General features: G+C 37.5%; 1 protein-coding gene across 11 annotated transcripts in view; it reads right to left on the bottom strand.

The window, feature by feature from the left end:
• UBR3 (ubiquitin protein ligase E3 component n-recognin 3) overlaps nucleotides 1-23,843 on the bottom strand; it is a 121,108-nt gene that overhangs the window by 75,778 nt on the left and 21,487 nt on the right. For 6 of the 11 annotated variants that reach the window (XM_069781331.1, XM_069781330.1, XM_069781332.1 and 3 more), the window contains exons 6-18: nucleotides 23,587-23,653; nucleotides 19,584-19,714; nucleotides 13,981-14,209; nucleotides 9,716-9,895; nucleotides 7,300-7,433; nucleotides 5,260-5,346; nucleotides 4,590-4,655; nucleotides 4,412-4,501; nucleotides 3,415-3,543; nucleotides 3,278-3,330; nucleotides 2,475-2,608; nucleotides 1,903-1,987; nucleotides 391-533 (exon numbers count right to left, since the gene is read on the bottom strand). In XM_069781331.1, coding sequence (XP_069637432.1) covers nucleotides 391-533; nucleotides 1,903-1,987; nucleotides 2,475-2,608; nucleotides 3,278-3,330; nucleotides 3,415-3,543; nucleotides 4,412-4,501; nucleotides 4,590-4,655; nucleotides 5,260-5,346; nucleotides 7,300-7,433; nucleotides 9,716-9,895; nucleotides 13,981-14,209; nucleotides 19,584-19,714; nucleotides 23,587-23,653 — 1,528 coding nt within the window. Of the gene's footprint in view, nucleotides 1-390; nucleotides 534-1,902; nucleotides 1,988-2,474; nucleotides 2,609-3,277; nucleotides 3,331-3,414; nucleotides 3,544-4,411; nucleotides 4,502-4,589; nucleotides 4,656-5,259; nucleotides 5,347-7,299; nucleotides 7,434-9,715; nucleotides 9,896-13,980; nucleotides 14,210-16,899; nucleotides 17,202-18,440; nucleotides 18,872-19,583; nucleotides 19,715-21,228; nucleotides 21,251-22,147; nucleotides 22,231-23,586; nucleotides 23,654-23,843 lie in introns of those variants that run through there. The other 5 variants (XM_069781338.1, XM_069781339.1, XM_069781340.1 and 2 more) reach the window with 5 other exon arrangements.

The following is a 23,843-nucleotide window of genomic DNA, read 5'->3' as shown; positions in this document are numbered from 1 at the left end:
CGAACATACATCAGATTTTTTTAAATCACACGAATCATTAAGTATGCAGATCAATGAAATACAAATAACAATTTTTCAGTTCTCCATTTTTCCCTTGCTTTTTAAGGATACCTGATTAATATGAGAAGCCCATTTTCACTCTAGATCAAAATGGATTTATTAAAGACTTAACAGTATTTAGTAGTGCTCTTAAATATAAGCAATAGATGATAAAAAGTCAAGTTTTATGGGGCTTTGGTGGTGGTTTTGGGTTTGGTTTTTTGAGGGGGGGTGTGTGTTTTATCATTGCTTGGTGGGTTGTTTTTTGGGTTTTTTGTTAAAAAAAAAAACAAAACTCTAGTTAAGCATCTTACCACTGACTATGTTATACGAGGACACTGATTACCATACCTTTAGGTGTATACATTCCTTGTTGCATGGAACCTCCAGGTTCAAAGACAGGAGCTTTAAAATCAGCAACTGCTGACAAGACTGATTCAAAGCTTAAGCTTCCTGGAATAATACCACTTTTAGGATTGGGGTTTTCTGGAATGTAATGTTTGTGTTAAGGAAAGGAAAGTTAACTTAGTTGCAGGACACAGCGTTTTACTTCTCTCTTGATATTTGCAGTCACTCATTTCACAGGCTACATTTTGGCAGTGCTCTGTGTTTACCACAAGAGGTCTGTATGCTCCAGATGCTATGGAACAATAACTATAACTGAAGTGAATCCAAGCCTCCTAGCTAGGACATTAAAACTTTTTAAAGCAAGACAATTACCTCTTGAGCCAAGCATGTAGCAAGTATTACATGAGAAATAAAAACTACTATCTGTAGCGTATGTAAAGTTTTTGTACTTGCCTTTATTTACTAACAATTTGGCTCTCTTCATAGCAAGAATATTTTGCATTTACAGCTAAGTGCAGAAAAAGCAAGTAAATAGCTTGGGATTCATAAACACAGTAAGTAATTCTCCGTCTTGGATTGGCTATTTCTCATGTTTGGTAGCAATACTAAATTGACCTACTGACATTACGCCAAATCACAAGTAGCAGTTACAAATAAGAAAACTTCTGCTTAGTGACAAGTGATTGCTTATACAAATGATTCACTTATTTTTACATAGTTAAGCGATTGAGTTACTAGGTCGTATCGTAATAATTAATAATACTTATTATATAGTTCTAACTTTCAATCTCTTCCTTTCCTATCTTTATAAATTCCTAACATTTTTTCTCAACGGCTATCCCTGGCTTGCAAGCTCTTTTGGGCAATCACCACAAACTATTTAATTTGCCTACATAGCCTAATACACTGATAGCGACAAAACCTGCATATCTGTATTCAGCTGTCTGGGGACATGAACCATATCACTGTGCAGAAAGACTTCCTAGAGTTTGCTATTCTTCAAGAAAGACACTTCTCCCCGTAACACATGCATTTCACGCTAATTTCAAAGCAGCATTCAGAGTTGCTATTATTTGCATTTTCAGCTATTGATAGCAAAAGCCAAAATAGTGTAAAGTGGCTTCTTTTTATACTGGCATAAAATTAGCAGTAATCAAAGGCTCAAATCCAGATAAAGGCGATGCTTCACTAAACTTTCTACAATGTCATTGGAAAACAGACTTTTCACTTCACACTAAAAGACTAATTTTTTAGTGTTAAAAAATAATAAAAAGAGCAGTTTGGCATCTTGTATCAAAACTGATTTAAAACTATTACAAAGTATTGCATATTTGGTAAGAAAAATCAAAGCTGGAGCAAATGCCTTTGCTGATAAGTATATGCAAACACACCTTTACACAATTTGTTACAATTATGTAAGCTGAAAACATGTTATTCAAGCTCCAAAATCCCACTACTACCCAGGTACCTGTCATTCTCATTCATGCACATTAGTTAGTATATTCCAAGGATATGAGATCCAATAATGAACTGTGTGTCCTGTCATTCATGCAGAGCTGGGCTACCATCTCTGCTCTGAGGATCTCATCATCTGTCATTCCTAGAACAATGAAATTTAAGAAGCCATTAAAATAGCATGATTTTAAAACAGACATTCAGCATATATTTGCCATGAAACTCAAGTTAAACTTGATATAAACATTAAGTCATGATACAGTGCTATAAAAATACAGCAAAAAAAGGGGGAGGAGGGGAGCCCCACAAATGTTATGAGAGACACAACCTCAGTCATAAAAGACAGGTACAAACTAAAACTGCTGTCTTTCAGAAGAAGATACAGAATCTTCATGTGATCACATACACAAATCACCTACTTCCACTAAAGCCATTTTTCTCCATTTTTATATATTATGTCTATTTTTGATTCATAAGGGATTAAAATTCAGTAATTGGCAAAAATGAAACCAAGCGTTGAATGCTTTAAGTTACTATATGGCTAATCAGCTTTATGGTAGCTACTAAATGTTGAATATAAATGAACAGGCATGTTATTTACATACAGGTATTCTTAAAGCAGTGCTTCTTACCCAAATGTAAACGAAGACTTAACAGAAGAACCAAAAACGTTAAGGCTCCTTCCAACATGGACCTTTCGTGCTCTGAATCAAGAACTGTATTTTGATGCTGTGATGCCATCGTTAAGAGATCTACCACCTTAAATCTACATGGCAAAGAGTAAAGTCAGAAACATCATTCTCCAACATTAAAACACCAATGTGAAATGTACTGATAAACTCAGGATACCATTCACAACAACCCAAAATGAATACAAAATGAAATGCATATAATGCAATAATATGCAAACATACATGAAAACACTCTTATTTTTAAATTTGTATTTTTATTTAACTATCTATGGAATATGCTATAGTAGTACTTACTCCACATGAAAACACCTTACATTTATGAACATATAAAAGCTAATGTCAATTAATTCGTTTTCAAATCCTGATTTTATTATGTGCAGAAAAGCACATAACCTTTCTGTGTCTCTTACTATTGCAGCTCTATTTATCTACTTCTTCAGGCTAGCATATCCTGAGAGCTTGCATATGAACACATGTAAAACTTAAAAAATCCTAAAGATGCTCAGAAAACAAATGTCTGAAGCTTCACTACTGCACTGTAAATCAAGAGGCGATCCTGTATAAAATCAAGGATATACCTCAAGATACCTCTTTCAGTAGAGCCCTTCGTAAATGTTAGTTTTGGCTAGGCAGAGTTGTACCACTGAAGATGTGTACCAGATATGCACCTTTTCTCTCACATGGCATAAATTAGTCAACAGCTAGAACAACACAGAACAAGAGCATTCATTTTTTAACCCCACCTTTCAAAAACGGAGGAAATAAAATAATCCGGGTCCAGCCTAGAGGCACAGACCTGTGGAAAGAGAATAAATTAATTTTATTCAGTAGTTTGTTTGTAAACAAGCACTGACTTGGCTTCTCAGAAAACATAACTTACTTGCAGCAGATAAATGTCAGGATCGATCATTGAATTGCAGAAATGAGACTGCACGTAAGTCATGGCCTGTCCTTTAATCTGGAGACCATTTCTAACCCACATGTTGCTGTGAATTTCAGAAAGACTTGCCTGTTCAGGGAAAATAAAATAAGAAGTTACAAACATTTCAGGGATATTCAGCTATTTGGTTCAACGTTAGCAGGTCATCAATATTATCACCCATATACATACATACACACTATACCTTTATATAAAAGTATACTTTATACTAATTTACTTCTCCTGGGGAGTGAGGAATGAAAAGGAACCACTGCAAGTTTATGAAACAGATACCATACTTTCATATAAGAGCATATTTCAGACAACAAAAGTGATCAAAGCCAATGAAGGGATTTATTTATGTATTTATTTATTAAAATCTTGAAAAGCACTCCAAAGATGAAGGCATCATGGTTAAAAAGAAGTTAGATATAAAAGCAGTGATTACAAATACTGTTCACTACCACTTACATACAAATAAATACAAATTAACAAATAAAAAAAATGTTGCAGGGTGCATCCATTCTTGAGCTCATTCTCAATTTAAAATATGGAATTTTCAGATTCAGGTTTCTTCTCAACTTGCACTCCATTGGTAGCTATTCCACAAACATGCAATTCCATGTTTTCAAAGGGTTGGTTCTTCCCACCCTTTTGAAGGTGCTATAGTGGCTATTACAATCATACTTCTCAGAGTATGGTAACTAATGTATCTGTAATTAATTTTGGAAACAGGAAGGGGAAAAAAAAAAAAAAAGATAGTTTATCCTAACTACTCAGTATATTCTAGTTATTATTGTCACCTATTGCTTATTTTGGTGTTCCACAATTAAGCCATACTCCCCCTTGTCAAATACTTCTAAATATATTTAAATGGCTGTGGTTAGAAGAATCAGACAGCAACTATTTTCTGTTGTATATCTCTACATCTGCATCAGAGTCAGAAGTCTGCCCGTACCTGAATCTGAAGTGGGTGAATCATTAGTTTCATCAGCATCTCCTGATCTGGCAAGATAGTATCCAGATCTAGTTCTTGGCATTTGACAGCCTAGAAACAAAAGCAAGCACAAGTTGTACTGAACAATCACACTCAACAGGGAATTTCCATCTTCTGTGTGACTAAAACCTGTGCTTACCTTACTTAAAAACATGGCAAAGTAACGGTGCAGTGGCAAATGAAAAGTAACTTGGTTAGGAGCTGGCTGAAAGTAAAATAAAGATATTTTAATATCATATATTAAAAAAAAAAAACAAACGTACAAATATCTTTGTCACAACCACCAAGAACAGTATCTTGCATGTCTTCATTTGATGGACTTACTTTCCACTAACCTAGTATTACTTCACTCCCCTGTACTTTCTGGTGATTCAGAAATCTCCGTTATTCAGACAGCTGTAGTTAATCTCTTACTAAGCCCGCAGTAGCTAATGACACTGAATTGATTGAGAGTATTGCTTGCTAAGGTGGCAACGCTGCTCCCCACTACCATATCAGAAGGGGACTTCTGTTTTGCCATTGCTTCAGCTCTTCATTCAGCAGAATAGTAATACACCAACGGCACTGCTTTTAAGATTCACGTAGCTTAAGCTTGCACAAGCAAATCTAAATCACCAAAACTCTACAAATAAAGGACATAACGTTGCAACTATTAACTACAAACTCTAATTTCAGCAAGACAATCCTTTTTCCATCAGTACCTAGAATGATAATTTAATTTAAGAGGGGGTGGGGGAAGGGAGCATATCACCTTTGAAGTTTAATCAGATTTTCACAGTACTTTGCTTAAATTCACTAAGGATATTTACCTCATCTACAAAGTTGATAGCATCAAACCAGTCCTGAAGCGCTTCAAGGCAGTACCTGACAACATTTCGTGTATATTCCTGTGTTTCCTGCAGTAAGAGAAACCAGTGTACCACACAAGCCAAAACAATTTTAAGTAAGTGTCACTGTTTTCCTACTACATATTAATATGATTATTTCAAGAATATTTTTACAGTACATAATTTATGCCCTTCTCATATGGAAATTAGTAAGTATTAGGATAGTTTCATTGTTACTTTAAAAGATGACCATTTTAATGGTGAGAATTAAGGCACCTTCAGAATGGTCAGCTGGTCCTAGTGCCTACTGCTGTTTAATTTATTCATTTATTTTTACCAAAAATATAGAGATGTAAGCATATATATATATATATATATATATATATAAAAAAGACTTTCCATGCAACCAAAAGGAATGGCTAATGTCCTGTAAGTTTGATCTACTGAAAGTTCCTTACAGTTGGCTAACAGAACGCACCTGAAATGCAACGATAACACAATACAGCATAGATTTTAACAATAAGCAAACCTCGTTATGATTGTATGATAAAACTCTATAACAGTGCCCTAAAACTATGATATGTTTCAGATTAAATCATGTATTTCAAGACTAGAGCTGTACATTGCCCTCCAGGAGCAAAGCAGAAAGGAAGGCAGGAGGGGAGCTAAACCAAATTGCTCTGTGATCACTAGAACTTAAAAAGCCTTATTTCTTAACTGACTTTCTCTTTAATCTTCCCTTCCCCCTAAACACAGACTCCAGATCTGTCTCACACTCTTAGGATATCTATGACACACTTCTCACGCAAAAGCCAGCAGTGCTTTGGCCAGCCAGAAGCTGTGCAAGTGCTGACGGGCTCAGTCAGACACCTTTTCTCATCAGGAAATAAAACAGCCACACTCCCATCCTGCTGCTCCACCCTCTACAGTGGCCAGGCTCTGCTGACTTTCCCTCTCCCACGGGATGCGAGCTGGAATCTCTTCCCACCCATCAGGTTTCACTAAACAAGGACAACAATTAAGCTATGAGATTTCTAGAACTCTTTCAGATTTACTGAGAACAATCAAAGGGCTCAAACATGGGGGTAAAAACATGACTGACATGCGACAGGCAGAACAAGGAATCATGCAGGCCTTAAGCAAAAGGCAGACCTTCCCATCCCTAAGCTAAAAAGAAAGGAATACTTGAAAAGGCCAGAAGTTGTAATTCAGTTTTCAAAAGATAATTTAAACTCATAAATGGATATATTCATAATGTATCAGTATAACCTACATCATGGAAAGGCTTTTGCAACTGCCTGATTTAAACTCTCTTAAAATTGCATGGTGTGCTCAACACACATTTTTTCAGTGCACAGTTCAGTTCAGGTATTACTGTCTCACGGATGCTATTATGTATCTGAATAAGCTAATTATCTATTTTATTAAAAAAAAAAGTTTTTTTAGCATGTTAAGTATTCCTATAAACTGATGGATTCCATTTTTACTATAACTTAATATAATTTACAGTCTAGCAAATAGTAACAACTCTTTGCTCTAGTTATGAGATGCCAGAACCTAAGAGGCTTTCACCTCAGGTTGTCAGTAAAACACCACAAAACCATAAATTACTCCATCTCCCATCAGAACGAAGTGTCTATTTGTAGACACAATCAACATTAGAATCACATTAGGGACGACTTATGTATCTCCTTTCCCACTGAACAAAGGCAGAATGACTCAGAGACATTTATCAAGTTCTTCATCAGATTAGAAGTTATTCCATATGTACAGTCATATGGAATGACTGTACACATCCTGAACTTGTAGTCCCAGTTCTGGACACAATAAATTAGGTACAAGTATGAATTCTATACTCACTATACACAGAATCCAAGCTGATCACAGTTTTATATATTTGGTAGACAAAGACAGCAAAACCTAAGTCTTTTCAAACACAAAACAGACAGACCTTTCAGATTTGAGAACTCTAGAATAAATCATGAGTAAAACCAAGAACAGCAACAGAAATGTTAGTCTTACCCTAACTTTGCAGTGTGACAGAAGACCCCACATCGGCTGGGCACAGGCTTCCAGCTCAGCAGCAAAGGCAGCATAGTATGTCTGTGATTCAAACTCCACGTGCTCATTTAATTCTCGTTTATTTAAATTCATACCTTCAAAGATTTAAGCAGAGTTATACAACCAAATGTTTAACTAGGGCTAGGTAGAATGCAATGGAGTGCATTCACACACCTATTAAGACAAAAAAACCACAAAGTGTAACAATCTATCATATCTAGCAGCAGAATATTAGATAAAATATGAGAACAAGCATCAAGGTTTGAACAGAAATAGATCAGAAAAGAACAATAGCTCTAGATTGGCTAGTAACTGCAATCCTTGCTGTTCAGGTGACATTAACATGGACAGCAGCCCTTCTACTTTGAACATCACTTAGTCAATGAGAACGTTTAGAATTACGGAACTGTTTAGGTTGGAAAAGACCTTTAAGATCATCAAGTCCAACCATTAACCTAGCACTGCCAAGTCCACCACTAAACCATGTCCCTAAGCACCACATCTACATGTCTTTTCAAAACCTCCAGGGATGGTGACTCCACCACTTCCCCGGACAGCCTGTTCCAGTGCTTGACAACCCTTTCGGTGAAGAAATTTTTCCTAATATCCTATCTAAACCTCCCCTGGCACAACTTGAGGCCATTTCCTCTCGTCCTATCACTTGTTACTTGATAGAAGAGACCAGCACCCACCTCACTACAACCTCCTTTCAGGTAGTTGTAGAGAGCGATAAGGTCTCCCCTCGGCCTCCTTGTCTCCAGACTAAACAACCCCAGTTCCTTCAGCTGCTCCTCACAGGACTTGTTCTCTAGACCCTTCACCAGCTTCATTGCCTGTCTTTGGATGTGCTCCAGCAACTCAATGTCTTTCCTGTAGTGAGGGGCCCAAAACTGAGCACAGAACTCAAGGTGCGGCCTCACCAGTGCCCAGTACAGGGGAACAATCCCTTCCCTGCTCCTGCTGGCCACAACATTTCTGATGCAGGCCAGGATGCTGTTGGCCTTCTTGGCCACCTGGGCACACTGCTGGCTCATATTCAGCTGGCTGTCAACCAGCTCCCCCAGGTCCTTTTCTGCCAGGCAGTTTTCCAGCCACTCTTCCCCAAGCCTGTAGCGCTGCATGGGGTTGTTGTGACCCAAGTGCAGGACCTGGCACTTGGCCTTGTTGAACCTCATACAACTGGCCTCAGCGCATCGATCCAGCCTGTCCAGATCTCTCTGTAGAGCCTCCCTACCCTCAAGCAGATCAACCCTCCCTCCCAACTTGGTGTTGTCTGCAAACTTGCTGAGGGTGCACTCCATTTGGATGGAAGATATCTGGTCCTCTTTCTAGGCAGAGCATTTATCATTTATCAGTATTGATAAGTTCACAAATTTTAAATATTTTTTTTAAATAATAAAAAAGTTTCTTCACAGCAACACTTAGAAAAAGATGCAGATTTATCGGATTAATTTACCCAATATTTAAATTTAGAACTTCACCAGTGTCCTGGTTTCAGCTGGGATAGAGTTAATTGTGTTCCTAGTAGCTGGTATAGTGCTATGTTTTCGAGCTAGGTATGAGAAGAATGTTGATAACACTGGTGTTTTCAGTTGTTGCTAAGTAATGTTTAGTCTAAAGTCAAGGATTTTTCAGCTTCTCATGCCCAGCCAGCAAGAAAGCTGGAGGGGCACAAGAAGTTGGCACAGGACACAGCCAGGACAGCTGACTCAAACTGGCCAACGGTGTATTCCATACCATGGGACGTCACATCTAGTATAGGAACTGGGGGGAGTGGGGCTGGGAGGGATCGCCGCTCAGGGACTAACTGGGCGTCAATCGGCAGCAGGTGGTGAGCAATTGCACTGTGCATCATTTGTATCTTCCAGTCCTTTTATTATTACTGTTGTCATTTTATTAGTGTTACCATTATCATTATTAGTTTCTTCTTTTCTGTTCTATTAAACCGTTCTTGTCTCAACCCAGGAGTTCTACTTCTTTTCCCGATTCTCTCCTCCATCCCACTGGGTGGGGGGAAGTGAGCGAGCAGCTGCGTGGTGCTTAGTTGCTGGCTGAGGTTATACCACGACAACCAGTAAAACACTTCTAGCACAAGTTAAGATTTGTACTTTAAGTACAGCCTGAGAATTCTGGCACCATGAATCTCAGTCAAGTGTGATGCAATTGCTCTTTAACTAGTCCACACAAGACAAAGATCCATTAAATCATTTTCAAATCTACCTGTTTTCTAGAATATACTGTTCCCGTCCAGGAATACAGACTTATGAGAATACTAATGAATTAAATATTTACATACAACAGTGTAAGGATTTTGCTACTGCAAACATTAAGCTGTCTTAACATCCTTGGATTAGTACTGATTATAAAAGTCACATACCTTGAAAGAATGATACAAAATTCATCCATGTCACCAAAAGACCATGATCTTCCAAAAATTTCTTTGCCACGCTTTGGTGTGAAAGTATGTTTATAAAATCACTAACCAGGGGCCAGTAAGTATTATTCTTCAGTAGTGCTTCCCCACAATTCACTACAACATGTAAACTATTTTCTTCATCTAGATTTAAAATAGAAAAAAGGAAAAAAGGTTAAAAAAAAGAGTAATACTTTTTTTTCCCCTCTTGTGATTTTTAAATAAAGTTACAAGATAATGCAAAAATGAAAATCAGAATTTACTGTAATGTTGCGATCACACACACACAGAAACCTGCAAAAAAAGAATGGTTATTTGGTGGTACCTGAGGCTGTTTTCTCATCATGGACACATCAACATAGATCCCACTCAGTAGGAGACACACATACTTTGAACAATATTGCAACCTTTGAAAAGTAGTGCATTAGTAAAACCATCACAGCTATGCCTTCTTTGAATACTCTCAAGTATAGAAAGACCGCAATTGAGAGACGGGACACAGCTTGATGCAAGCAGAGAGTGTCATTTTATTGTATATAACACTCGTTTATATAGAAAATTAGAAGACGCGTTTTTTAAACTGATTGGTTATTATACTCCAAAGTTCTTATCAGCGCGTGCTAATTGGTAGCTACTTAAACTTTAGCAATTGGACTGTCAGCAACTAAGCTATTTTTGCAAAAGACTCTAAGTTCCAGCCCTTTATCGAGCATGACTCACGGGTCAGTAATTCCCCAACACATCGGCGCCTCTCTGTTTCCCTTATCAGGCCTCCCAAGGTTTATAGCCTACAAGTTCCAGCACATCCCCTTCTAACAACGGAGCAGTGCCCGCCGTCCTGATTCCTTCAAATCTCTCCCCACAACCAAACAATACAATTTCTATTGTGAACATCTGAAATCTATTTTGAATTTGACGCACTCCAGTGAGCAAGCTACCTTACAGTATGCAAACAGGAATCTGGTGATCAAAACCTACACTGGCATGTTAAGTCTGAGAAGGACAGCAGAGAAAAGCATTTCCACTCTGAATCTGGGACAGAGAGAGGGTTTATGTAGCCTTCCTGAGACTAGGATAGGAGAAGGTTCACAAAAGAAGGGGAGAAGAAATTTGCGGGTGGGTGGGTAGGTAGAAGTCTCCTCCCGAAATCACAGAAGTACATCCTCTACAGCTGTCAGATACATCTCTTTATTTGATTTTCATAAACAGGACCCCTGGAAAGACCAGAAGGGAAACAGGATTGGTCTTGGATTCCTGACCCAAGGGAAATAACTTCCAGCACCCATCTGTCAGTCACTATTCTACTTCAAGTGAACAGAAGAAAGAAAATCTTGGATCTGATGATCAGCCTTGGGGATAGTTCTTGTCCAGTTCAAATGCACTGATGGACCCTTGTAGTTACCCTTTACACAATGAAAGGGTCATAAGCAGTACAGCACAGCCACAGATAAAAGGACACTGTTATTAAGAGACTCCAGGCTCCAGCTGATGAGGGACATCTGTATCTGGAGTGGTTCCCTTTGGTATATATGTAAGCTTTTTTCCTCCCCTTTGTTGTAATTACTGAAGAAAATACTTTTTTCCTTTTTACTCTGAGGTTGTTTATTTTGTTGGTTTATTGGTACCAGGGGAAAAAAATACTGAAAAATATGCTGCTTGAGTTGCACACAACTATGAACAGATATCTTCTTGTTACCATAAGGTAATAAAGAGCCCCATTTCTTAAGACTGACTCCTATCTATTACACTAAAGCACTGGAAGGAACAGGAAGCCAGAAGTGCTCTGCAGAGCTTCTCAAAACTCCTCTGCCACAGTTGATCAAATACTCTTTAATCCCTCTCTTGTTATCTGGTACATCTGCAAAGAAAGGAACTAAGGTCTTGTTGCTCAGCTGCCTAGTTCCCATGTGCTCATGCAGCCTATGCAAGAACAAGATAACATCTCAGCTGGCTCTGTCTGAACCCGCTGAAGGATTTGCAAAGAGCCAACAGTTACATGTTGCTGATTCTCTGCCCCAGCATAGATTAGACAAATCCAGAGCTACTTCAAATTGGCAGTGGCATTGCCTCTTATGCAGAGTACTGTACAACCCAGGGTTAACGTAAGGTCAGTCAAAGGAAGAAGTTTTTTGTTTGGTTGGTTGTTTTTTTTAAAGGATGAACCATTACCAAAACTTTTTCCTTGGGGTCTAAATTCTTCTCCCATGAAAAGCTCAGTATGAGGAAAGTGCTGATAGAGAGGAAAAAAGTCTTTAGAGCATAGGGACTTAAATCTTCCTAGGGAGCCAGTTTTATCATCTGCACCCATATTTCACCTCGTCATCCTTTCGCACCATGTGTGAGAGAAGTAAGCTGAACTAATGACACTTCCGAAGTTGATATCAACACAGCTAGGTCAACTCTGTTTCAGGAACACAGTTTGTCACTTGGCATCCACAAATACCCTTAATGAAGTGTATACTTTTAAACAGGTGTCAGCTGTCCAAAAGACAATTAGGGTCTGCAAGCAATGCAAACTAAACATGCCATAGCAGATAGAATTCCTGCTCTGTGTTCTCCTTGCTCCTCTCCAACCTATCCATTGGCTGGATTTGCAGACTTTGCCTCTTGTTTGCAAGCACTAGCTGCACAAACAGAATTCTCCTCAATTTATCTCACCAGCACAGATTTCTATTTCCAGCATCATAAGAGATACCTTGAACTAAACACAAGATACAAGCCTACAGAACTGCAAAAGAAGGCCAATGAGAATATAAGGGAAAAAACCCAATAAAGTATTTTATTAATTTTTTCTGTCAATTTACAGTATGCCCAACCCCTCATATATAAAGCAGTGAAGAGGAAACATTGTGAAAACATTGAAAAGCACTGGACAGATTCCATGATGGAGTCTTAGCTAAGACAGATCACTGGTGCTGGGGAAAGGAAACAGGTAACTTCATGTCTTGGGATAGCTGCTCCAGGGGTAAGTCTTTTCTCACAAATCTATCACAAATATATCTCATATTATTTAACTTACCGGCTCCAGCTTACATAATTAATTACCAGGAAGTTTCTTCAGAGAATGTCTCATCACTGTCAGCCTTTTTCTGTTTGGCTGCAAATTCTGATCCATTACAGAGCCTTACCACCATGCTAGCAACATCCCATACTGACCAATAAGTAAAAACAACTACTTAAAAGTAGTTTTAAATGACATTCCACCAGTATGGCATTAGTTTAGCAAAAGTCACTTGATATACAAACTGTTAAAGATTCAATATTTTTCTTTCAATACTGTAAAGCAATCTATGTAGGGCAACAGAATTTCTCATGTTGAAGTGCAGCTGAATGAGGGCACTCTTTATAGCTAGATGACTGAGGATTATTTCCTATTTCAGTACCGTCACTCTGTATTAGGCTATAGAGTGGACTCAGAGACAAAGGATACTACAGACAAGAAAAATCACAATTTCATGCAGAAGGTGATGGTACTTTTTTGGCAGCAGCAGTCAGCCTACCTAGAAAGTATTTTCAAAATCAAACTAGGATAAAGAGGGTCTGTGGTCTGTTAGGTACATGAAAGCGTGAAAAACAGAAGTCAGCAAGCTTCATTGTGCCACCATTTTCAGATAAGCACAGGTAAAACAAGGAAGGTAGAAATAGGACAGCTGTTTTCACCAGAAAAGTTACACAGTGTACACCAGTTCAAATTCAAATTGCTACTCTTGTCAATCAAAAGCTTGATCAGATGATTATATTTACAAAGTATTAAATCATTCTCCTCTAATTATATCAAGTTTTATTAAGGCAATCACAGGTGAGAAAAATTAAAACAGTTTTAAATACTTCAGATAGCTTGTGAAATAACTTTGAAAATATTTTTAAATTAATAAAGGTCTCAATTTGCATATATAATTTCTCATTCAAATGAGCTTCACAAATGGTGTTTATGCACTTTACCCAACAAATGAAGCACCTGCAAGATAATATTCTGTATTATAAACCATGTAACATTCCTACAAAAGAAAACGCTACGAACCAAAGCATAAAACATCAATATAACTCTTGATAACTATCTTCATATTTCTAGGAAATTTTGAGACTCAGCCTCTACCATATATTGCTAGATCCTGTGCAGCTTTGGGAAGAGGTTGGGGGGGTGGACTGACTACCAAAGAGATTAAATTTCCTCTACAATCAATTTATTATCCATGGAAACAAGCAAACAAACAAACAAATCAACCTACCTTGCAATTCACTTTTAATAAGGCAACTTTCCATCATATATAACAGAACAGTGACCATAATATCCAGCAGCTGACATTCTTCTGTTACTTGGCGTGCTAGCTCTTCATTGCTGAACAACTGAACGCTGATATGCACAATTCTATTAGACATTGTGTCCGATTCATGGCTTTTCTTCAGCGTTTTCATAATAAAAGCATAATGCTGAACAAAAGTTTTGGTAAAAGCAATCTGCAAATTATAAAGAAATTTTTATGTTAACAAGCACCATACAAAAATTATAGCTTGCTTTCTATATAAAATATTCCTTCACAAAAGTACAATCAACATATCCTAGGAAACACCAGTTGCCATGACAAACCAAAATTGATGGTCTAACTATCCCATGTCTAGCTTCCAGAAACAGTCCACATGAAAAGACCTATGTATAGAGAGGGGTAACTTATGCCTCAATTCTTATTACCTTATACCAAAATCTAACCTTCTCATTCTATACTTTGCACACTAAAAAAACCTCCAGAGATGTTGAAACAAGGAATATAAGGTCTGAGCATACCTGTGAAAGCAGTAAAGTTCCAATAATGAATTTATCCTAAATTTTTTACATCCTAAAACAGGTACTGATGTTCCAAAATGATATACTATGAACAATGAGATTAGTGGTGCCTAATAAAGCTGCCTTAACTTAACCACTTGCACTCATCTACCCATGGAGTAAGGTTTTCATTCATCTGTCAAGGATGACATTTCAACACTGAATTTCATCTGCTATCATAACATCCTTTTTTTTTTAATAAATCTTTAGTGCTTTCTCCTAAATAATTAAAGTCATTAGCAAGCTTTTCTATTCTTCACACAACTATTTGGTTTTTTTTAAACCAGATCAGTATTTAAATGTATCAATATATACACATATAAATCTTAGTACAATTTCTTGTCCCACTCCATTAGCCTCAAATTGCATTGTAAACCAACCTTCTGCACTGCATATACATGTGTGCCTATCTGCCAGCTTTGAAATCACTTCTCACTTAGTACTTTAAGTTCTGAATTAACACCATCTGGACTTCCTTGGCTTAATAAGAAGAGATAATACAGGCTGTGTAGTGATGAAAATTTTCAGCTCAACATCTAAAATCCACTCTCTATTCCTTCTGGAAGTATTAACCTTTCATAAGCATAAAATTAGAAATTTTAAAACCACCCTCAGGCAGTTATATAATCACCAGACTGTATACAAATCACTACTTCATTTTACCTGCTCAGACTCAGCACTCCCATGTTTTTATTATAGCACTACCATGTTATTCTTATTTAGAAAATTACTTCCAAAAATATCATGATGCCATAATGCTGCTGTTGGGCACAAAGACTGCTGGAAGAATCCAGCAAATATCCTCAAAAATAAAGTTTCTCATACAAAAAAATGGACCAGGGTGGGGATGGGGATGTCACTGCAGGAAACACTACAACACTGCTTAACTTGCCCTCCTTTAGCTGTTTCACAATGATGGAAACCTGTATAATAACTGAAAGTATCTTCTACATACAGCATCCAGCACAATGGTAATTGTTTTCGGCTAAAGCCTTTTCAGAACAACATATTCACAATACTTGCGCAGAGTTAATACAGTATCATTCTGGTATTCCAAGGCAGAACAACCTATCATATAATTTCCTTTTAATTTAAAGCTTGATACAACTTTAATCACTTGATACAACTTTAATCACTGGCAACGACACTTATAACAAACTTCAAGACGTTTGCACTATTAATGTTAAGCCTGAGACACAAATGATGCACCTGATATTTTAAGAAGTTAGTACATTAATGCTGCTAGTAAAAAAAAAAAAGTATATTTATATATTACTTCTTCACATTGTATTATGTTTAAATAGGATTCTCAGGTTCTGTGATGTAGGAGCTACGTTTTACTTGTTTTACACAGCACTCTCAATTCAAGCCAACTGCAAAAACATGGTCCCCCTCTAAGGACAAATTTTGGATTTTTTTGGTTATTGATTTTAAATCAGCATGCATCAAAACTTTTGATGCCTCACCCATATATGATAATGAATTTCTGAAAGTACTGTAGATTCAATACTATCAATACAGTGTAATGATAGAGATTCGATAATACATTTAAATAAAGAAAAGACCAGCTTTACTCCTACATTCACTTGGAATTTAAACAAATACAACCCTTTCAAAATTTGAAAGGAAGAAACTAAACTCTTTTCTATAAGTTAAAATGCTGAAATACTGTGGTAAACTGCAGTCCGTATATAAAAACAGCCATAGTAGGTCAAATCAGTCCATCCAGCTAAGTATCCTGTCTCTGAGTGGCCAAAGCTGTATACACAACTAAGAAAAAATAGAGAATGGAGCAAGAATGCAGATATTATTGGAATTGGAGATATTGCAGATATTGGAAAGAAACACGTCTTTCCAAATACCTCCTCAGCTTCCAACCATTTGCAAGAAGTGGCCTCCTAAGACAGACATGTTTTCTGTATATTTAATTACCTTCACAGACTTACTCTCTATGACCTTGTGCAGCTTCTAAATGTCTAGCCTAAGCCAAAAACAAAGTTAGTCTTTTCATCTGGCCTTTCCTCCTGGTGGCCACTCAACAACCCCAGAACTTTTAGGAGCCTAACATCAACCCCATGTTTCAGTTAGAATTTGCATCTTGCATGTTTATGTTTTCAATGCAAAGAAAAAGATAGTTCTGTCAGGCAAAAGCTGTGCTAAAATTAAATTTCCAGTAGAAAAACTGTTCTACAGAATTTGTAGAACAGCATATCCAGGGGTTAGTGAAGTCCTGTTGCTGTAATAACTGTCTCAACATTCACTATGGGAGGTGCCTGACAAAGCACAGCATTTCTGATAATTATGTTTGTTGATTCATTATCTCTACCAGATGCTTTTGCATTTCTTCCAGTATTCCAGATTTCAGCAAGGCTCTGCTCTTGGGACGATTTACACTCTTCCATCAGCTTCCTCTTTATTGCCAACCCCTTCTCTGCCTTCTCCTTGGTCACATGAAGGTCAGTCCTATTTCTCTGGCCTTTTGTTTTTCCTCTTGTAGAAACCTCGTCCACACCATAACACCTCTAATTTCTTGAAAGCTCTGGTAAATTTCTCTTCTGTTTTCTTCACTGGTAAGTCTTCCAAGCTTCAAATGTCAGAGTGCTGAAAGGGATGCCTCAGGCACAAATCCTGTAAGGCAAAGACCACACTGTTCGTTGTGCTGTCTCTCTCATGCAAAAGGAGGGAGAAGGGGAAGAGCTAGTTAACCCAGGGTTTTAGCCCACCCCTTTCAACACCTCTTTTCGATACTGGGAATCCTAAAAGAGAAGTTTGTTTTCCTATTTAAAAATAAACCTGTGCAACAGAGATTGCTGGTGGCTCACTGACTGCTGCATAGGGCATGGTGGATTCAGTCAGCTCTACTATGTTTACACTGGAGGTCAGAGATTTCAACAACTTCAGAGCACGCACAGCCAGCCAGCTCTGTGCTCTGTGTCTGGCTAGCTCATTCTGTTTATCAGAAAACCAACCTAGCAGAATTCTACTGATTTAATGAGCTAAATCAGCTCATGAAGAATCAGACAAATTGCACAACAGCAGAGACAGAAAAAATTAAGACAGTACATGTGGTGTAGATGGGATGGGAGAAAGTAGCAGAAACCTAAGAGATCACTTGGAAGAGTTTATATCCCTGCAGGTGTTCCTACTGTTTGAGAATGCAACATGATTAAACAGCAAACAAGCTTTTCCTTCATAAAAGCTAAATGGAAGCTTGAATGATAAAACATTCTTCTAATTCATGTCAAAATGGTATATTCTCTCTGTACACATGTAAAAGGCAGAACCACTCCTTGTAAATTAGCCACAATCCTGGTAGACATGTTTAAAATTCATGCATCATCGACATAGTTTTGCAACAAAGCACAGGTATCTTGGGAAGAAACATAGTTACTGCCTCCCTAGTATTGCTGTGTGATACATTTCCTGCTGTGAGTTTCCTTACTACTGAAAAATACCTTTCAGACAATCACAGCAATTAAAATAAACACAGATTCTAAAAGATTTCAAATACTTAGGATTTGTGCTAGTAATAAAGTCTGTACATAGGAATTAACTGTTTAATCAAACACAATATGAAACTGGTAAATAAAGAAAAAAAACAACAACGGAATGTTTAAATAATCCTTTTGTCTGAACATACAGTACTGGTAGGTGGAAGATGCACTATTTCCAGATAAAGGTGGCAGCCAGTAGAGAAACCAAATATACCATGGTCTCCATTCTGAGTACATAGTGGAGAAAGATTATGGACACAGTGAAGAAAGCCACTGAAGACTGTGGCTTGTTGTCAAAGGAAAAAAGATCCCATGATCAGTAAAAGTTGTTGTCATTACATGGTATAGTACAAAGGTAAACAGCAACACTTACCAGATTCCTCCACATGCTGCTAGCAGTTGGGTGTTTTTACAGGCAGGAGTTTAGCTGGCAATGGATCAGAAGAACTGGATGTCCACGTGGGTGTCCAAATAACAAGAAGAATTCAAGCTTCATGGCAAGGGATCATCAGTCAAGAAGGACTACACGTGTCCTCATGTATTAGCTGAATCCGAGACCAAGATGAATCTATGCTGGTATCCCAAACCAAAACGCTGTCTTGACATTGACAGAGTACTGCCAAAAGCCCATATCTTATTTTTTTCTTCTTTGCAGGTTATCTTCATATCCTTTGCTTTGATACAGCAAGGTTTTAAGGGTGCACGAATACAGGGCTGCCCCATTATAAACAGACATTTTTGAAGAAATCTGCAGGCCTGGACTTCAGGATTTCTTGATCTTTGCCTCCCAGCAGGGATTGAGAAGGTCCAAAATATTTGCATGGCTCAGAGGTATGACATGATCAGAGTAAAATGTTAAGCCTGATTGCTATGTATGCTTGGTCTTGGAACATGTAGAGCAAACAACCAAACCTGGCTGCACACCAAGATTTAAAACAGGAAGATGACATCCAGTCTCCATGACTCCAGGCCAGGAGACACTTGGTATGGACAACTGCAAAACTCTGTAAGGAAGCAGCTGGAAGGCTGCCAAAATCACCTAGGGCATAGCTGCAGCAAGAACACTCACACTGTAATGGGCTATACAGAGAAACCACTGCCTACTACAACAGTTGCAACAGGAATGAAGTCACTGCAATTATTTCCCAATGATACCACACTACAGAATCATTTAGTGCTGATCCACACCTTTTAACTGATAAAAATCCAATTTACAAAGTAAAATAAAACAAAATTCAACACATTCAAATATGAACTATCAGCCAAAAAGAAAACAGCAAACCATGAGAACAAAATTAATACTGCTGCTCCAGAATTATCCACCTTATTTTGTCCACATCCCTCTCCAAACACTATATACTTTAGACCTTCTAACCAAATACTCAAAACAAGGTAGAAGATCTGCATTATTTTACTGGTTATTATTCAAACATATGTGGTCTCATGCAAAGCATAATATACACTAAGTATGTGAATAAGAAAAGACATTTAAGTTTGAATGAAGTAAGGCAAGTACCTTATAATCTTGATCTGGCAGCATATTGAGTAAGAAAGTCACCATCTTCTGTGGAAACTCATATTTTATTGTCCAAAATAATAATTCTTCTAGAAAACATTTATGCTTCAAAACATCCATGATAGATTGATCTGCATAAAAGGTTGGAGGAGGGGAAGTGTAATGTTATAATTATTAAAACTAAAAATAATGATAGTGCAGTTGCACTGCCTATTATAAAAGTCAGTAACAAAAATTTAAGAACATTTTAGCGTGCTCTGTAAATAGTTTGGTTTTTTTTTTTTCAAAAACACTGGGAAATGAACATGGCCAGCACTGCACAGTGTCAGAGTCTGTAATAATAAAAAGGACCTCCCAGAGAAGTCAATTAAAGTTTTCAGTACAATTCTGCCACACAGAGTCCAGTCTTCATTGAATGCATTGAATCATATCACCTTACTGTAATAGCTCCACTGACTGTAATGAATCACAGCAATCTGCACAATATTTACACAGCCACTTAACTGAGGGAAACTGTTAATGTAAACTACTACTTAGCTTAAGTTAAAACAGCAAAACAACAAAATACAATTTATGATTAAGTGATCAGTTCTACCACCTAAGAACACTTACATTCTGTTACAACACTTCAAACAAGCAATATATCTACTGAATGACCAACAACAAAGCTTTTGTTTGCTTGGTGGTTGTCTGGTGGTTTGTTTTTTTTAAATACAAAAATTACCGTAATCAGATAATCAGGCACTAGCTCCTGATGATACCAGAAGAGACCGTCTCGTCTTTCCCCATTCAACTCCTGGCCATTCACTCTGCCCCCTTACTCATGCTGACAGTACATCCCTGTGGCATACCTACATAGGAATCAAGTCATCTTTTCATTCCGTTCAGCTGCGTTTTCAAACAGATCAGTTTCCTGATTGCAAAGCTGCACAAACTGACCTGTGCTAGAATAAACTGTTCATGAAGCTATGGCTTGACAGAGCATAAATCATAATAACCCCATTTAAAAAAAATTACTAAAAAAAACCCCTCTATCATCATTCTTCAAGAGGTTGATCATTTATGATTTAAAACTACAACAGGCATTGTTCACTCTGGTAACATATAAGAACTAAAGAAAATGATAGTAATGCTCCTTTATACCTAGAAATGAACCAGACCTGAGGACGCACCCCCCCTCCCTCCCCCACCAAAATCCCATATTCCGATGGGACTGTATGAAGTGCTCCCATTAGCACAGATTCAAAAACACTTAAGCTGAACATCTGGCCTTGAAGACTTGTCTCTTCACTGAAGTATGACAGCTTTAGGGATTGTACTGGATAGCTTTGTGTCTATCCTAAACAGGATAGCCATCCTCTTCCTAAGCTGGAATTACCTCCATTTTTGGCCGTTACCAAAGGTCAGAGTTCCCCAGCTAAGTGACCAATCAGCCCAAAATATCTCAGGAATTGCAAAAGATCATGAGAAATAATGAATAATTTACATTTTAGGGATCTCCTCAAGACTTTAGCAAGCCACACAAAGACAAGAATGTGTTTTATTCAATATATTCTACGAGCGTTGAAATAAAAAATTACCTTCACAGAGTCATGAAAGATATTTTAACATTAAAATATTTTGTAGAGAATTACACATCACCTACTGCAGCAAACATATGATGATCATTTATGTTCTCTTCCTCGTCTCTTGTTAAGAAATTGCGTATGTGATATTACTGCCCATGAAAGCTTGGTAGCCATGCAGACTGAAGTCCTCTGTCCACAGAACAGACAGCACAGGTTTAGGTACATGCCAAATGCCCCTGAGTGAGAACACTGGGCATGAAGACAAGTGACACAACACCTTATCTGTCACTGATGTGCAGGTTTCTCTGACACATATCACAGTTCAACAGTGCATATCAAATTCTCTATACAGCAGTTTAAGGCAAGGATGGAAGAATATATATACACTTATACCTGTGACAGAATTTAAGTAGGCAGAATGCTCTTACCCAACTTGGAAAATTTGTCAAGAACATTGGGACTAATGTTCCCACTCTTGTGAAAAGCACCACATAATTTTAAATTTCCTTCAACAAATAAAAAGAAAAATATATAGTGCCTGTGGGTTTAAAATTGTTTTAAACATCAGGTATTTCAGATGGATGCAGGATGCAGGTTTTAAAACAGAGTAAAAATAAAAATCCTCTCAATACTCAGTCCCATACCTGTATCAACGAACCTCACCATAAAACCTGTGTTTTCTTTAAAGAAACCTTTTATTCTTTCCTAGTGCCACAAAGACCCCATAGACTGTTGTAAACATCTCTCTAGAATATGAGTTTTAGCATTCCAAGATATCCCCAGCATATAAATAACCCTCTATGAAGACAGTACCACTAAAGACCTAGGATGGAACAGGGAGTCTGCTTGTATGGAAAAGGTAAATCTGTTTTTATTCAATACTCAGTTTTCTAAAATTTTCTTTTCATACTCTTATTTTATACCCTATTGGACATAAAATATGAATACTGAAAACTTCAGAAAACTATTCAATATTTAATAAAAACAGATACTTACCCTTCCCCCATTGGCAGACTCCCTTCTCTGGGGCTGATATTAGGAGCTATCAACATCATGAGCACAGTCCATGTTGGGATGCCTCAGAGGGGGAAGACTACAATCCTGGGGGGAAATGAAATGTTGAATTAAAGTATCACTTCTCCTGAAATGCCACAGCTGATACTGGTTTTCAGATCTGGCAGCTTCTCAGCCTGAGGTTCCCCACTGCCTATTTCCTACTACGCATCAGAAAATCAGCATTTTTTCCTGCATTACCTGACTCTAACTTACCTTTTAGACAAGCTAACAGCCTCTAAAATTCAAGTAAGAGAGCTCTCCTTGAATGTCAATAAGTTTCCTGCACTTCTCCAAAACTACCACCTCTTCCACATTATTATTCTCTGCCACAATCTTTCACACACCATTTCTAAGATCACCTCTTAATACCACCTTTGCCAAAACATTTAGTTCTCTGCTTTTCCAGCTTCTCTTTTTCCTTCAATCTGAAACCACTAGAAACAATCTATCTTACTTTCCCATATTGCTCACAATGCCTTCACACCTTTTTACTGACTTCATGAACCCTTGCATGTCAAATTCAAGTTCCAAACCTTCACTCCAAAGCCTTTCCAGAAATTTCATTCCAACTTTCACCACAGTTTTTTCACCTGAATGTTCTTTTCTCAGGGCTTGCAATTTCTTTGTGCTTCCTATGTCAGTCTCCTCATACTCATATTAAAAAAAACCAACCAAAAAAAAAAAAGTGTTCTTTATTAATCATAAGAGTTTAAATATTATTATTTAAACACTTTTTAGCACAAAAACATGTCAAGGACAAGCACAGGATAGGGCTACCTTGTCTCTAGCCTATGTTCATTCTTGAATTAAAACTTGCACTGATCTCAATGTGAGTGCTGCTCATTTTGGACTAGAAATTGCACAGAGGACTCATTTCAATCTAGGAAAAGAATGGAGTGATTTCAAAGGAGACTTCATTGAAGTATCTTTTCTTAAACATTACTAGAACAGTACAAAAAGACCAACCAGAACTAGAGAGAGCCATTCTTGCCTGGCTGAGAACACAATCATACTGTACAGTGGCATAATGAAAAAAAATATTGTTAAGAACAAATACATCAAAAATTTGTTTGTCAAGCTGTATTGCCACCTTGCCAGCCACACAGTGAAAATGGAATGAATTTTTAGAGGTCAACTTATGACATGAAGGTGACAAAATGACTGGTCAAACAGAGTCCCAGACAGTGGCACTCACTCAAGGGAAATCAAAGTTGCCAATTACCACAATTTCACTTGCTATTCTTTTTTAGACTTTGCTATGTTTAATATCTGTCACACGCAGCACTACAGTGCTTGGAAAGTGAATGAATATTCCTAGATAATTTTTAAGATAGACATAAAGCAAGCATGATAAATTGAGATCAGTACTTTATAAATACCTTTGGTGGTGCTGCTTAGTTTCACCCTCTTGCGCTTGCCCACACCTTGGCTACCATCCTGGTCCTCCTGGGGTAGGGGAAGAGTTTAAAAAATTGATAATCGTATATTTAGAATTTTATTGCCAAGAGACGGTATGCTCTTAAAATTCTGGTTTAACTATCAAGCTAAAACAGAAAAGCCCTGAATATACTCTCTTATCAGAAAAATACTTTTGCTGTTTACAGGAACCATGGACTCAGTGCAACTCATTAGAAAA

This window comes from Haliaeetus albicilla, chromosome 4 (genome assembly GCF_947461875.1).
Source record: "Haliaeetus albicilla chromosome 4, bHalAlb1.1, whole genome shotgun sequence".
NCBI classification, from domain to species: domain Eukaryota; kingdom Metazoa; phylum Chordata; class Aves; order Accipitriformes; family Accipitridae; genus Haliaeetus; species Haliaeetus albicilla.
This window is presented reverse-complemented; position numbering and strand designations above follow the sequence as displayed.